Source organism: Phalacrocorax aristotelis, chromosome 1 (assembly GCF_949628215.1).
Source record: "Phalacrocorax aristotelis chromosome 1, bGulAri2.1, whole genome shotgun sequence".
NCBI classification, from domain to species: domain Eukaryota; kingdom Metazoa; phylum Chordata; class Aves; order Suliformes; family Phalacrocoracidae; genus Phalacrocorax; species Phalacrocorax aristotelis.
In genome coordinates, this window is record NC_134276.1 from 93773965 (window position 1) to 93791413 (window position 17449).

At 39.3% G+C, this 17449-nt stretch overlaps 1 protein-coding gene across 1 annotated transcript in view; it reads right to left on the reverse strand.

Moving 5' to 3' along the window:
* The window catches only part of CFAP47 (cilia and flagella associated protein 47), a 349717-nt gene that overhangs the window by 82807 nt on the left and 249461 nt on the right, over positions 1 to 17449 (reverse strand). The window contains exons 52-54 of the mRNA XM_075097894.1: positions 12220 to 12395; positions 9825 to 9932; positions 5328 to 5439 (exon numbers count right to left, since the gene is read on the reverse strand). Coding sequence (XP_074953995.1) covers positions 5328 to 5439; positions 9825 to 9932; positions 12220 to 12395 — 396 coding nt within the window. The remainder of the gene's footprint in view (positions 1 to 5327; positions 5440 to 9824; positions 9933 to 12219; positions 12396 to 17449) is intronic.

Here is a 17449-nt window from a genome sequence, read left to right on the forward strand (position 1 = left end):
TGTTGATGTTTATGTGATTAATGTGTTCCACCAGATGCATTCTCTCCTCTCAGCAAGCATAAGCTGCTAAGGCAGCGAGTGTATTGCAGTAAACAATCCTAGTGGCAGTCACTGCACGTTCATTCCCCAGAAAGTACAGACTGGTGTTACAGATTGCTGCAAGGACATGGACACTAGCTCTCACAAATCCCATTCAAACATGACTTTGGTGACTGATCAAATTGATGACACTGAAAGGTTATCACATCGACCTCCAAAGGCATGAACTGGCTTGCAAGGGAAATACATCGTAGGTTTTAATAAACTAGTGCTCTGTCTCTCTTCCGCTTACCTTTATCTAAACTAACACTGTAAATGATGTTGCTAGTTTTCATGTGAAGTATACTACTTGAGTCTCAATTACACAAGCAAAGTAGCTGACTACAATGGGGTCATTAATGTTTTTAAGAACTAGATAAGCAGTGAAAGAATAAAATTATGAATAATAAAAATGCCAATGCATTGAGAGAATGATCAGTTAGAATTATTGAATACAAAATTACCATGTCTGTTTTTTAAATTTAAAAAAGTACTAGGCTTTTAATATCATACATGTCAACTAATAAAGGTTGTCAAAACAACACCCTACAACAGCTGGCACTGACAAGCCCTTTTATAAAGCAAATGTCGGCCCTGGTAGAATGGGCAACTAACAGAACAGGAGTTATTAAAACATTCATTTTTGTTTGCTACGTTTGATGGTTGCAAGATGCCTGACTGTACCAGCAAGCCCTGCAACCTCTTCCCACCCCAGGACTGCCTGTGCTCTAATACGGTGCTTGGCTTGGGGCTGAGGAAGGCTTGACCGTATGGCACAACAAGGCAGGGACCTCTACCAGTAGCCCTGTCCCACCACACTCAGAGACAGTGAGCAGAGCCAGGATGGGGAGAGGGATGGGGGCCCACTGCAGCACTGGGACCACTGGCCATGGCCGCAGTGCTGAGGCCAAACTGGAGGCCCCAGAGGGTGAAGCCCGGACAGAGGTGTCCACTCCCAGCCCAGGGCAGAGGCCCCTGATGAGGCTTATGTTCCTTTTCCTCGCTGCCCCATGGTTTCCCCTGCCATCTCAGAGCTGGACCCAGGCAAGGGCCACAGGCATCCTGGTCCTGCTAGTCATCTTCTGGGTGTGTCTAAAGAGTACCAGCACAATTACAGACTGGGATGCTGGTTTACCTTGAACAACAGATATTTCTACCAATGGCAGTGGGAGCTAGATTGATCAGAAGAGAGGACAGAGCTCGGATGCGGTCAACTAATGCACAAAACCTGAAATGGTATTTTTCTCTTTTGGGCAGCAAGTCTTAAAATAATTTATCAGAATATTGCTGTAACAGTTTATCAGTTTGAAGACATTAACTGTCTTGCCTGTTGCAGGGGTGGTATTGTATTTTTTCAAACTTTACAAAATTCATTTTACAGTTTCCACAGCAGGATAAAAAACATTTCTGGAAGGGTAAGCAGGTGGGTCTCATGCACACAGCATGCGGCTTGCTGCTCAGGGCCCACTCCCACGTGGCTGGTACAGCACCTGCATCTCGTATACAGGGAGCACAGCACTGCTGCATCGCCCACACTTCACAATCTCGTACATCCTGTAGGTGAGTGATAATTTGAAAGCTCATTTGCCACCAGCAGTCAGCTGTCACCGACCCACGCTTGTCACCTTTGTATTACCCAGAATATCAGACCTGAGGGAGAGCCACCTCCTACAAACCACCTCCATCCCCATCTGCCCCATTGCCCAGAGTTCATTTAGCTGTTCATCATCTAAAGGAGCCTGAACAGCTCATTTCTCAGTGAGTTCCTGGGCATGCTCAGTATCCAGAGACCTTTTTTTTGAGATTTTGTACTTTCATTTGCAGTCTAGTCCTACCTACTTTTGTCCAAACCAGCCAGCCCCATTTATCAAATGAAGACTTACAAATGGAGAAAGAACCCTAATGATTACCCCCTCACAATACTTTTGAACGAAATGAAAAAGCAAGGTAAAGACTTGTCACAGCATAAGAAACACAAAGCTTAACATCCCCATGACTGTTCCCCAGAAACTCATAATGCCCAACATGCTAATGAAAAACAAGTTAGGAAACTTGCAGCAATTTTATAGGAGTTCACTTCTGTTCCAACTTTTAGAGAATTTGGCAGCATTTATAAAGATGTTAAGTTAACCCATACAGTGTAAGGATGACAAGAAGGGAAACAAAAATTAGGTGTAGCTTGTTAAAAAAAAAAAAAAAGGCAAAAAGATATGAAAGTCCAAGTCATATTAAAGGAAATCCTGGAAAACTTTTATCAAATGATTGAAAGAAAACCAAGTGGTATATTGCATTTAAAGCTGGTTTAGGCTACAATTGCAAAGATGCTAACAAGTTACGCATACTTTTCTCATTTTCATCAATTTACAAAGAAGTTAATGGAGCTGCTTCTAATTTACATGAAGCTGACGAGATTTAAAGCATTCGAATTTCCTTAGGCTTCACTAAGCACTCAGAAGGTCAGGAATACTTGAGCGTAATTCAGCTGGACCTCAGGAAAGCCTATTATTAACGCTGTCAGTACCTGAAGCTGAATCAGATCTATACAAAATAATCCCTTGTGGTATTTCAGTAATGCCTTCTGCTGCAAACTGAGTGGAACAAACTTCTACACACATGGAAGTATGATAAATATGTTGCTCAAATGTCTTTAAATTCTGAAATATTAGTCAAAATTTTGGTTAACATTTTAGGCAATAAATCTCTAGGAAAGATAACATTTTCTCAGATATCTCTGTTGAATCTGGTTTACCTAACATAACTCAGTAACTGCTGAAATCCACCTGAGAGATTTTCTGACAGCCCAATGTCTTCAACAGTTCTACATATTAGATGACATAAAAACAAATATTGATAATTATGTGAAATATTAAAATTACTGATATAGAATATGCAGGATTCTAAAATTACTCTATTAATTCTCTCCAAGCATTACCTGTCTTGACTGGACAATCCCATCTTCAATCTGTTGTTCTAATAATTTGCTCTTTACTGCATTTCATCTAAGGATTGCTCAAATCAGAAGTTTTCTGCTGACAAGAAAGCATTATTTGCTTTGAAGAGAGCAGAAACTTAAATAATTAAGAGAGGAAACTTCTTCCACACAGCACAAAGTCATTGAAACAGACTTTAATAGAAACTAATACCTGAAACACAGGTTACAGTTTATAAGAACAAGCAGTAATCTTCTGGAAGTTGAACACCCCGCTGTATGGAACGACTAAACTTAGGATGCAACATATTCAGGAGAAGAAGCAGGTATTTAAATACCACCTGCCTTTGCAATCAAAACTGTGAAGGAAATCACATTACCTCTCCAAACATGGGTCTGTAATGGAAGAAATAAGTTCAAAAATGGGACAATACATGAAACAAATACTAGGTAGTTGCTTATAGCAAATGCACCAAACCTATCATTTAACTGGAGGAATTGCTGTAATTCACAAAGAACATTTTAGAATTCAGTGTGTAAATAATATATAGGACCGGGCATTCTATTAGGAAGAAAAGAAATAATTAAAAAAAAAGGGAAATTACTGCAGTTAGTGTTGAAATGTAATGTAATGTAGTTATTGGTGATATGTGAATCTCTGGTGATAAATTAGGAAAGTTGAAAGGAGAAGGGGTTTTTTTGTGGTGTTTTTTTTTTTTAAATTTCCTGGACAAGGTAACATGCAATCTGCAGGAGCCAAAAGTCACTGTAATTAAATCTAATCCACTCTGTGCCAATGACCTAAACATAACACGTATATTACTCCTAGATGATTAATATGGTTTGCATTCATTATGTTTCTTGGCTTCTATTCAAATGCCAGTTGATGAAATGATTAGTAATGGCACTTGTTGAGTTTTAACATAACGTATGAAGATGTGTTAATATGCGTGACATAAGACAGTCTAAAGTAAACACTTCACGTTTTATACTTTTAATTTAATGTAATACTATGTATGCAAAATATAGGTCAGTTCAGTAAATAAGGGTGATCTCCTTTAGCTGTTATCTTTAGATAGAGCTCCTTTTAAGAACATAAGGTCTTGTTGTACTCCTATATTTGAGGCTGAAAGCTGTTTAGTTTCTGAACGCCAAAAATGCACTTATTATGACTTTATAGCATTCCTCTATTTTCCCCATACAATCCATTTTCTACCTTCTCAGATTTATTTTAGGATCTTTTTACAATATTCCTCTCCTCTCCCTCTGACCCTTAAACCAGTTTGCACAAATAAACCGGCTCTGGTCTGTGTCTTCCCCATATTATCTTCCTCATGTCTAGAAAAGGTGCAACTGCCATTTCTTTGCTGCCCACAACAGGTTTCTTCATTTTCTTTCTTCATGCTAAATGTTCTGTATTCACATCCTAATAAGAAGTCCCTGTAACCCCTTGCAACGGAGCTTCCATGCATCTGTCTTTGCTTTTCCTATTTCCCCATCAGATAAAGGACACATATTTAATAGCATTAATTGTTAATAACATCCAAAAAGTTCTTTAAAGGGCCTGCACTATTAACTAGTAATCAATGGTCAATAACAAATATTTTTCAGCATCCTGACCATCTAGAACTCTAGCCAATTTCAATGAAAATATGAAAGCTGAGCCCATCTATAAAACTCTCAGTCCTTGAAAGGACAAAAATGTTAGGCAGCAACATGGAAGGGCTTCTGTGATGGAGGAGGAAAAAGTAGTGTACACAATAGTAAAAGGATGAAGATTTTTTCAGTAAAAATCAGTCTCAGGGTAAATGTGAATTTGGAGAATAAAATCATTCCAGGTATTTGCTGGAAGCTTCCTTGCGGCTGAATTGATCAAATTCTTATTCATAGGCCCTGGAAGTCGATTGCCATGACTATGAGATATTCCTATATTCTTACATTAACATTTTATCTACTTATCTAAATATTTACCTAGCTATCCCCTTGATTCTTAGAAACTTGTGAAGCTTCTAATACAGCTGGGTTTTTTACAACTTTTCCTTCTAATACTTGCTGAATATTTTTTGCAACCAACACTGCAGTCCTCCTCAAAACCATTCCACAAAGTATTCCAGGGAAAAAACATTTATACTACAGCTTGTGTTGTTTTTCAAGTTTAATTGTTCTCATCCTTTAACTACATCTCTAGAATACATACTTATAATGCCACTAATCCTTGAGACTATGTTGTGTATTCTGAACCTACAGTACAATACACAATTCAATGTTTTGAAAAGGGTCTCTTCCTTCACTTTTGTGAAAGCACAGAAATCTTACTTACAGGGTGTTTTGGATCAGTTTCAGTTGAAAAATTGCTAGGATTACTGTTAACAATTTCTAGCTCCAGAGTTTCCTCTGTAGGATTAAAGAGAGGTATGTATAGACGAGCCCATCTGGAAAAAAATACATACACGCAATGACTGTTAATTACAAGGCTTCTTCCATTGCATTTTATTATTAATCACTTCTTTTCTTTCTTGAAAAATAAGTATTTTAAAAATAAGAATTATGTTTTATTGCATTAGTATTTTTCCACTAGCATGGACACATATTTAATAGCATTAATTAATATTAGTAATAATTATTAATAACAATAAAATGGTAGCAATAACCATTCTAATACATGGGTCATTTGTAAGGGAAGAATTTGCCTTACTGTACTTCAGCTGTGAGGAAGTTAGTTTAGGTTAGTTGGTTAAAAAGACTGTCCAGCTCCCTCAATACTCAACAAGGAGAAAACCATTTTCAGGGAGAATTGGTCCTAATGTAGACCACTAAGATGTGGAATCACTTTTCATTGTCTCCAGGAGAAGCCTAGACTTAATGTCTTAAACTTGATGTCTAAATTTTAGATAGGATGATGTGGAAATGAATTCTAGTGCCTCCAATACACAGTTTCAAATTTATTCCTAGACTCCAATTTGCAGATTTATGGCTCACCTTTCTTTCCATATTTTCTGTAGATCTAACTTTGGAATAAAACATTTTAGTCAAATAGATAATTCAGAGTGACAAGGCCAACAAAAAAATTTGGTTCCAAAAAGTAAAATAGTTTTAAGTATGTCTTATTATACTGTAGTCTACCCATGGACTCATAGTCTGCCCCAGGAAAAGCACTGGACAGAAATTAAAAGGTCATCAGATAAATGATACCTGTAACTCCTTTTTGTCTAAGTAGTGATTTACAGGAAAAGACCGTAATTAAGTGGTGCTGGCAATAGCTTTTGATTTAGTGCCACTAGGCAACCATTATTCTTGGTCATCTTGTAACCTTGAGATCTCAAAACATAGTGTTCCACACCAGCCATTTCAATGGAGGTTCTGCTTGCTTCCCGCCTCTTTCTTCCTCTGCATGGACTCAAAATCTGTTTCATTTTGTACAATTGTTGCATTGTTCGTTACAGCATAATGGTAAATCATTATGTTGCACATGTAGATTATGTATTTCAATTGAGTATTGTGCAAGTATTGTGGCTGTCCCAGAACAAAGATATGGAGTATGCTGATAGCCTAAACATTATGCTTTAAATCAGCTGGCACTGTCCTTCTCTGTTTTCTAATTAAAGAATAAACAAAGACATGATACCTTCATTAGGGAGCACAATTTTCAGAAGAATTCATAAAACTAAAAAAAAATCCTCTATTCTGATCAAAATAATATATTATTTGCCTTTAACAAAGATATATGACCATAAATCATGTTCTTGTTATAACACCATGGGACACAGAAGAGAGATTCCAGGTGAATCAGTGAAAACAGTAAATAAGAAAAGTTTGAAAAATGAGATACATATATTGGTTTTGCTGTAATTTATCTACATAATGGATATTCTCTCTAGTCAAAGCTGTGGCAGGTCAACTGCCAGATTGCTCCACATATTTATCCTCTGGAAAAAATTAGTCAGTTAATCATAGGTAAATCAGTAAGGAAAAAGAAAATACAAAAAGCAACATCCAGAAGAGAAGGTATTTCAGTCAAGCTTTACAACTGTAACTTCAGACCCTAAAACTTGAGTGCAGGTGAGCTCTTTCCAACATACAGTGATATAAATCCCCAGCAGCAGAGGTGTTTTTGACTAACGCTGTCAAAGCATTGTATCACTGAGGTCTCAAACAGCAGAGAGTAGAGAAATACCAGGAAACTTTCCCATGAGAACTTCAGATTTACTTGATAACTCTCATTTTTCACATTTACTATTTCTAGCCTTTACTTTTCTGTCTGATCTCTTTCATACAAAATACTTTGTCAAAGGGAAAATGATGTTGGAATATCTGAAATTTCAGTAAGCAACTATTTGACTGTTAGAGATTCTTCCAGTGATCAAAATCCATTAAGAACCTCTGCCTCCCCACACAGATTGACTACCAAGGTTATGCTAGAAAAAGTTGTGTGTGACAGTAAATTCAAGACTACTGTGAACATCATTCAACTGACTCATCTTCAATGACTCTGCTGTGGAGCCCGTAACAGTATGGATAAATGAAGATGGAGAATATCAAGGAGAAGTTTCCTTCCTTAGAAGCATATGTTAAAGGATGTGTTAAATCTACCTTGACAGAAAGAAAAAGCAGATCTGACTATGATAAACCCAAAATATTAGGGTATCTGAAGAAGGATTAAAAGATAAGCTGTTAGAATTTGATCTTCTCTCTTTCAAGAACTGGTTAGTAATTGAGTCTAAGTGTATCAGTGGGTTCTTGGCTCCTAATCCAGTTCCAAGTGATGTTTTAGGGACACACATTCTTCATTTTTTTCAGATTGATAGCAAAAAAATGCAGTAAGCACGTAATAAAAATCATTATTCTTAGAAGGATGTCATATATGATAACGCTTCTTCCACATTCAAGAAAAAGGAGGTAGAATGGAAGTTAGTCTCTTAAAGAACTGCAAAGCTTCACCAACCAGAAATGCTTCAAATATTTTATGACATTTACAGTCCACGTCTCTGGGAACATAGCAAGGACACCCTATCAAAACAGAACAAATTGATACCTTTCTTAAACAGACAACACATAAATGTCTACCTGTATTGCCTTTACATATTCAGCACATATTAATGCAGCCAATTTACTTGGACTATCTCATTTTTCAGCAGGTAGATCAATTCTCGGTAATTTAACTGTAACCTCAATGCCATCATTGATTGTCATTGTCCAAAATTTTGCACTTCAAGAAGAGGCTATTATGCTGACAATACAATAGAAATAAATTTCTGGAAAAATTAGAGTGTTGAAGGAAATAATGGGACAAAAAGCAGAAGACTTTTTGAAACCAAGAATATGGCAGATAATTCAAACAGAAAAGGAAGAAGTTTGTCCGTTTTTTTTATACTGTATTATAATATATACAAAAAGATTTATGAAAGATGCTACTGTTAATTTCCTGTTATACATTATTGTTGTTGCTGCTGTTGCTAATAACTAAACTAAATAGTACTCCTTGCTCTTCCACCACTATCTGCCCAGGGCAGATGTAGATGGGTTCATTTACATACGCATTGGAATTACAACATGCATCTACTTGTAAAGTGAAAAGAAACCTCATCTGAAAAAATAAAACACAGAATTCAATTAATTTGAGATGATAGTTTTGATAGGCAAATGTTTTAGTTAATGGTGCTAATCCTTTCCAATGCAGACTTTATTTGTGGTAGGAAAGGATGACCTGCCATTCTCAGCCAGACCACTTGTGCATGTAGTTCACAAGTAGTGCATGCTAGAGAAAATTATGAATGCCAGATAGTCTGAATGAAAAGGTTTTAAGTTATTTCTAACAGTGTCAGCCTACATAGTAGAGAAAGATTATGTTTTTTATTCCAGTCAGCCCAGAATTTAAAAGTAAAAATAACAGGAAATGGAGAGCCTTAGAAAAGGCAGTCTTAGAAAAACATAGTAACAAAGGCATTGCCAGTTAACTCTGGTCTGTGCATCATATATATGAACGGGAAAATATATTCACTCACAAAAATTTATAAGGTGAAATTTTATGTTGTACTCTCTTACAGCATTTTTTGCTCAGTCTGTAATGTATATTAATTATAGATTTAGTCAAAGATAAGATATACAGAAGTAAGTGTAATTTAGCATTCAGAAAAGCAGTGTATATCTGCAGAACCTACTACTAAGCAGAGGTCTTAGCTGGAAGAGCACTACTAAAATGCTGGCATTGCTGAAAGTCTTATTCTAAAAGTTTTGACTTCTGTCCTGAAAGTCAGAACTGAAAATTATGTTATCGAAATGGAAGATGAAATTTTGTTGAAGAAAAACAAGAATTGGGTTCATTTCTCTGTCTGCTCGAAGTAGGTCATTTTCTTAACAGTGTTCCAACCATGTCTAACCCTAGGATCTGCAGGACAGAAGTTGTATTCCTTTGCCATTTCCTGAGAGGTTAAAAGAAATCAATAACTGGTATACAAGCATTTGTAAAGCAGGATTGTCAGATATATTCCTAGGTCAGAAAGAGAAAAGAAACAGAAAATAAAACAAACCTACAGAACTCTGTATTATGGATCTTTATGATTACATTCTGCAGTATTTTCAGAGTCATTTCTATATAAAGACTTCAGAAGAAGTCTGCATATAGGCTACAATTCCATTTCAATTGTTTTTCTGCAAGGAGAATTTCACCTATCTACACACATAACTATGAAAATTATCTGCAAACTACTCTAGTACATATACAGCTCTATTGATTGGCTTTTTGATGTAAACTCTTCATATGTTTTCCATGATACTTCAAACCAGTGACCAAGTTCACCACTATGAACTGCATACTTACTTTCCAAGCTCACAGTCTATTTCAGGTAGACTAGTTGGCAATGGTTTCTCTACAATCAACTTCAGTGCATACCAAAACTCTCCAACCATATCCGAAAGGAATATGACACTAAGAACAGATACATAAGATTAATATGACCCAGCTTTTGTGCAGACAATTAAAAATGTACAGACTAAAATTCAGGAAAAACCTAATGAGTTCAACACAGTGAATACTTTAATTAGCTCCCAGTTCTTGCTGGTATATAAATTAAACTACCACAACGAAGAATACTTAGAAATACTGATGCAACAAAATCTCTTCTCCATCTTTCTTAACTTTTTAGCATAAAAAGTTTGTAGGGGTTTTTTTGTTGGTTGGTTTTTTCAAAAATACAACTCAAAAGCATTTCAACTGCTAACTTAAAAAAGTAACCTTTAATTTCATTGCAATGTCACAGCATTTTCTTTCTAGACATTTTGAACTCAGAGGACAAAGAAATAGGAATAGTATTCATTGATTTATTTTTAAAAGGAAAATCTATTCAAATCTAGTGATGAAAACTGAAGAATAGGTATAGACACATTTATATGGTCATGACAGATATGCTTCAATGGAATATTCAATATACGGTTTTGATATACAAACAAATGTTGTCATGACTGCAAATTGCTTGCTGCTAGGTGAGTTACGTACAGCAGTATATTTCTCTGACAGACTTTCTAACACATTCCGTTCCTATTGCAAATGTCTTTTTCTATTTCTGTTTTTTTCAAGTAGCAGAGTCATAACAACATTAAACCAAAGCACTATAATCATGTAAAAACTTACATGAAATGCACTGTGCAAACCCATGACCTACTAAGGACCAGTTCTTGTTCCAAATGATAGATAACTATGTCTTTTCCATGACTTTATGGTTCCAGACTATCGTCTGTGCCAACAGAGCCTTAAAAGTGAGCATAGAACAGCTTAGCAGCTTAGGAAAGAATCATCCATTTGAAAAGGTACACCTGCCACAAATATTTTTATAACACTTCTTCCCAGCTGCTACCACAGCAAAGGAAACAGAGCATGGCTTCAGAAAAAAAAAGATAGGAGTGTAGATATAATGTGGAAGTACCTCTGTCCAGCTGTAATTGTAGTCCTTGGGAGCTATTGCAATTTAAAGCAGCTATTAGGCAGCTTTCTAGTACAGTGCTGCATAATTGTATTGAATATGTATAGGTGTGCTTTATGTCATCTTTGCATATATTCCCCTAAGTCCCAGCCTACCAATCAGCTGATCCCAGAGTTTTGCCAGCTAAACCAAACCTTTATTTCATTATTTGGAAATTCTGCACTTGAAAAATACCAGGAATATTATTTGGTAGGAAACAATGAGGTTTATTCTCACTCGCAGCTTCAGAATGCATAATTTTTATAAATTCCCATAGAAAAAAATGCTTACTAGAGTGATACAAGTACTCATTTTTATAAAAGAGTATTGCTTGAATGCTGTATTGTACAATGATGTATAATGACACCTGCTGTTATTCTGGTGTTTGGAAAAATCAATACAAGTAAATTGAACAAAAGTTTGATATACATGGATTTTGGCTTTGTAAATATTGGGTCAGCTGTCTCTGCTCTCCTCATAAACCACCACCCTGCCCTTCTCCCCATCCCTATATTTTTGCTTATCAATTGATATAATCGAAAAACAGGGAATTGTTTTTCAGTCAGCCCTTCAATTAAATAATGCTTTGCTAACAAAATTCCAGTAAGATAAGCTTTGCGATTCTGCACTCTTTGGTTGCTTGCTGAACTGGCTTAGCTAAAGCTAAGACCAAGAGGTCATCTATCTTTGTATTGCTGATTATCATACCTGCCTGGTTTCATTGGGATTTCCAATGTAATGAAAAAAATGTAATTTAAAACCTCTCCATATTAATTTAGTAGATGATTGTTAGTTAATGGAAGATTCTGAAGCTAAATGGACTTATGTGGAGACTGTTAAAGGGTTCTTAACCTGATTTTAGTTATGTTTTTATAGTTCCACTTCTTCTCAGAAGAAAAATGAAATCATGTTATTCCCTTTACGGAACTTAAAAATTTACAAAACTAACAATTCATCTGAAGTTTCAGAGCGAACTTCTAATATTAAGTACATTTACAAATCGTTGTTCACTGAATTCTAGTGAACTAGAATAACTAGGGGTTGTTCTACTGCCTGCCAGTCAGGTTTTCCCCTCAGAGGAAAGCTGCTTTTTGGGATACAATATATTTAAAGCTGGAAAGTTTTTAAATTCCATTTATTACCTTTTGTGGGTTTTTTTAGGGCAATATCTACATCGGGTGACTGAGGTTTCAATTAAAGTAGTTCACTTCTTAGTAGAAGAGCCCCAACCACATGTATCAAAACTCTGCAACTTACCTTCCATCTGAAGTGCCAACAACAGCTGGGGAAAACTTTAGTTGATACAAAAATGTTTGTTTGGGCCTAACAGTGAAAGCCTTTTCTCCACAAAGTGACTGATTCTCCAGCACCACACTCAGCTGGAGAATTTTATCTGCAGGATTAGTGATGGGAATATGAATTCCAATAGTATCCTAGAAAAAAACCACAAAACTAATTATGAGCCATTACACATAAAAGATCTTTCTCAAAGAAGTGTAAGATGCTTACTCATGATTTACACTTGTGCAAACACAGGCTGCATCTTTGTTTGATGTGTGAACTAACCCAAAAAAGAGAAGTTGCAGCAAGAGACATTTCAGTCAATCTGCAAACTGTAAACTTTTTAATTCATACAGATCTTTAATTAATACAGCTCTGCTGTAGTCTCAACCAAGTAAACCCTCCAAGCCATCTCCCAGCAGCCAGGCACAGACAGTTGAAAATGTCCACTTTGCAAGCTGGCAAATGATTCAGGCTGAATTCTGCAGGATCTGTTCCTCTTAATTTTTAAGTTACATTGCGGCGAGCGAGGAAAGCAAGCAGCCAACTCAACGTGAGTGATAGAGCAAGCTTCAGTTTTATTTTTAAGTCACAGCGCTTTTATATGCTCTTGTAAACAAGCTTCAACAATTACTTCATACGGATTGCGACACCTCCTTAACGAACAGTCTATTTCTGTACTTCGTGCCTAAACTCCTTGTTGTTTGTCGGATGCTCTCAAGGCCGAGAGACATCCCTGCCTTTCTTCTTTGCTCTCAAGGCCGAGATATCTCTCGCCTTTCTTCCTCCTCCTGGTGACTTGCAGATTCTCTGTAATTTCCCATCATCGGGTCTGATCTCTGTAATTTTCCATCAGCGGGTCTGACACTGGGTCTGTAGTCAAGCTAATTCCATCGCGTACCTATAATCCTCCAGCCCGCTTTCTATCTCAAACAACTTATCAGGGGACCCGCATGTGGATTCAAGCCTATAGTTTCCCACATTTCCCCCTTTTTCTTTTATTCCTTGAGAAAGGAACACGGCACTCATACTTCTTTCCATCATTCGTCGCATACATTGCGATATACAAGGAACACACATTAATACAATGATAAACAGTATAAATATCATTAGTCCCATCTGCAAAATACTCTTAATCCAATTGCCAATGCCCCATCCATTAAACAAGCTGTTAAACCAATGCCATGGATCATCCTCCCTAAGTTCTGAGACCCTCCTTCTTAAGCTCTCAATACTTGCATGTATTGATTCCGAATGATCTGATAGATTCATGCAACACATCCCTTCAAACTCAGCACACCCATGTCCTTGGGCTAAAAGCAAAAAATCTATGGCTGCGCGGTTTTGCAGCGTAGCGTGTCTTACAGAGCCTACATCTAGTAATAAGTCAGATAACGCCTTTGATGTGGCATTTGTTTGCTTAGCTAGCCAACACCCTAGCTTGTTTAATGTCGTGAGGCTTTGAGCAACACCAACTCCAGGAGCCAAGAAGGAAGCAGCTATGATCTTTGCCGGATTCCAAAACTCAGCTGTAGAGTCACAGCTGTTCTCAAACTTATGAGTGCTCCTTTTGCTTCTCATCTTTCTATAATGTTGATAAATCATTGAAGTGTTAGGAGTAAGAAGTGTTAGGCGACCTATAGAGCAAGGCCCTCCCTTTATATGTGACGGGATGCCAGGCCAAGCCCGGTCTCCACAAATTAAAAACAAACCTGCAGGTAGCGCAATAGGCATATTGCTAGAGCGTGAGATATTTGCAGAGGTGTAGTTACACCAAGCAGTGGCATTTTTATATACACTTAGGGTGGCATTCACAGGCCAAGAAAGAGACTGGTTTCGTTCCGTATAATTAAAGTATAAACAAGCATCCATTGACAAAGAACCCAATAGCTCAAGCTCTTGTGGCTCGAGATTAGTTTGAGGGCGATGGACTGCCCAACCGTCCCAATTATTCACACAATTCTGGGGAGTATCACAAAGGCTCCCTAAGTGTGGTGTATTTTGTGGTATCACTAGCGTCCAATTATCAACCGGCACTCCAACCAAACAGGTGGAGAGGGGATTTCCTGGCGATGACAATGATAGGCAGATGGAATCTTGGCCTGTTAGATTTGCCAGGGTAACCCATACATTCTGTTTTGGCTGGGGCGGTATGTACATGCCCTCGGTGATTCTTATCACGATACTTACGATGACTAACGGGAGTACTATTGATTTGTCTAATCCAGTCAAGGGTGTACAATTCATATCGTCTAGAACCCTCTATTCCGTGGCCTGTGATGATTAAAACCTTATGTGTCTGTAATGGGTGATAGTAGCAACTGTCACACCACCCCCTAGCTCGATGGGTTCTTACCCACCCGCGCTGTTGACAGCTATGACACTCTCTTAGTACCCAGGGTCGGCACTTATTACATTGGGGACATTCTATCCGTATCCTGGCTACCTCTACCGGTGCAGTCATACGTCTTCACTGTCTCCTGTCACTTCGCAGATTTCGTTCTTCTGTTCGTTAGGCATAGCCTTTACCCATCTACTGGGTATCCACCTTGGACCTGTGAGTCACTGATGCGCCATCCGAGGTATTTCCATACTGGCGAACGTTGAACCTTCTCTGCTGCGATTACTAGGTCGTGTAGCTGGAGCTGTTGCTGTAAATATAATTCTTGCTGTGCCGAGAAGGGTTGTTGTTGCGCGAACAAGATGTCATCCATGTAATGGTAAATTATAGTGTCCGGCCATTGCTGCCGCACATTTTTTAATGCAGCATCTACGAAAAGTTGACACAGAGTAGGGCTATTCTTCATGCCTTGTGGCAATACTGTCCATTCGAAACGTAAGTCAGGACCCTCTCTGTTGATTGCTGGTAACGTAAATGCAAATCGCTGGGTATCCTGAGGATGCAGCTTTATAGTAAAGAAGCAGTCCTTTAAGTCAATAATTAGCAAATGCCAACCAGCTGGTAACATGGCTGGATTTGGAAGGCCAGGCTGTAAAGCCCCCATCGCTTGCATTTGCTGATTTACTGCCCGTAAATCATGTAACAGCCTGTATTTCCCTGACTTTTTCTTGATAACAAAAATAGGGGTGTTCCAGGGGCTTGTCGACGGTCGGAGATGTCCTTGATCTAACTGTTCTTTTATTAATATATGGGCTTGCTGTAGACTTTCCCGTTTGAGCGGCCACTGCCCGACCCATACTGGCTCTTCTGTGAGCCAAGTCAGTGGGATTGGGAAAGTCCGTGCGGCAGTGACCGCACCCGAAAAGGGGCGCCAGCTGATGCAGGGGAATCAGTGGTAAGTATCACGCCCAATTGATTCAGCACATCTCGCCCAATCAAAGCATGGACTCCTGCCGGCAACGGCATAACTGTGATGTATAAAGAGGCCACTCGGCCGTCGATAGTTATTTTAACTCGTTGTTGGCTGCGTTGAACTGGTGCTGTGCCCCCTACCCCTGCTACTCCGTCGACTGCGTTCCTCAGTGGCCATTGAGGAGGCCACTGGTTTCGTGCCACAATGGTAATGTCAGCTCCCGTGTCCAGCAGGGCAGAAAGCCTCTGGCTCTCATTACCATGGGTGATCACTACACTGGTAAGGGGTCTTTCAGTCAGAGACAGAGTCAGGAAAGCAAGCCCCCCAGTGGATCCAAAGCCTTCTGTTCCTCTAGCGCTGGTACCATCTGACACTAACGGCTGTGCCAGCTGTTGTATCGGCACCAGCTGTGCGAGTCTGCTGCCTTTTGGTATATATATAGGGGGAAAGGCAGTCTGTACCACGATACAAATTTCTCCTTCATAATCACAGTCTATAACTCCAGGCAGAATAAACAGTCCTTGCAAGCCACTTAATGACCGTCCAAATAGCAACGCTCCACACGCTTGCCCATCGATTATCAATGGGCCCTTTATTCCTGTCCTGATCTTCTGTGGACGAGTGTCTATCAAAGTGACATCTACTGCTGTTGCCAAGTCCAAGCCGAGGCTTCCGCTGGTAGCGGGTTGCAAATTGGAAGCTGGCCGGAGCTGCTCGGCACGACTGGTGGTGTGGTGACGGAGTGCTGAGAAGTCACTGGAGCCGCAATTGGTGCCTGCGCGCTGCGACTCTGGGCGCTCAGCTTCCCGTTTCCCGAACGCCGGCAGGCAGCTGTATTGTGGCTTTGAGCTTGGCAGTGTTTGCACCATAAGTTAGCTTCGCTGCACTGTCTCTTCATGTGTTCTGCTTTTCCGCAGCGGAAGCATCTAAAAGTAGCTGGCCCTCTGTTAGGGTTTTTAGCTGGACCCAATGGGGCGAGAGCGGCACAAACTTGTTGTTGAACCTGTACCATTCCCTGCCCAACTTCCCTCAGTGCCTCAACTAACATAGCTTGAGGACCGGTAGGTACTCGACTCATGCATTCAAGCATCACCTCAATGCCTGCGTCTAGGGGAAGTGTAATTAAAATACTTTTAGTAGCTTGGTTGGAGTTTTCCATAACACATTGACGCAGCAATGGGCCCTTCATAAACTCAGGTAAGTCGGTACGATCTAACGCTTCTGTAACTCGATCCACAAATGTGGCAAAAAGCTCTTCCCTCCCTTGCTTAATCGACATGTAAGAAGGGGTGACTGGTGCTGTTTTGACGCGCTGTAAGGCGTCCCTTGCTAGCCTCATTGATTCTCTTAATACATCAGGGCCTGTCTGCATTTGCATGTCTAGAGACGAGAAGGGTCCTGTTCCCATAAGTTGTTCTACTATTACTCCTGCTAGCGGATCGTTTTGCTGGCGCTGGGTGTTTGCCGATCTATCGCATAGGGCGTGCCAGTGAGCCTGCCATAAAAGCTGCTGCGACTGTGTCAGTATGAACTTCATAATGTTTTTAATATCCTCGGGACAAAGCAGCCCGCTTCCCCAAATGTAATTTAGCATCTGTCTGGTCGGCTCACTGTGTACACCCGATTCGCTGACCGTACTTCTCAGCTGGTTCAAGATTTTCCAATCAAGAGGAGTATGGTGTGCGAATAAATTTTGATTGTTAGCAGGGTCCGGTTGATAGATGACAGGGAAAGCCTGAACCAACAAGTCGGCGGTCTCTAGGTCCCCATTTTGTAATGCCTCAAACCCGATTTTCCGCCAGTCAACTCGGCTGCGCACACTAGGCACAGAACGGTGACTAGACGGGGTGCTCGGCTTATTTTCCTCCACCGGAGAAACTACATCACATAAA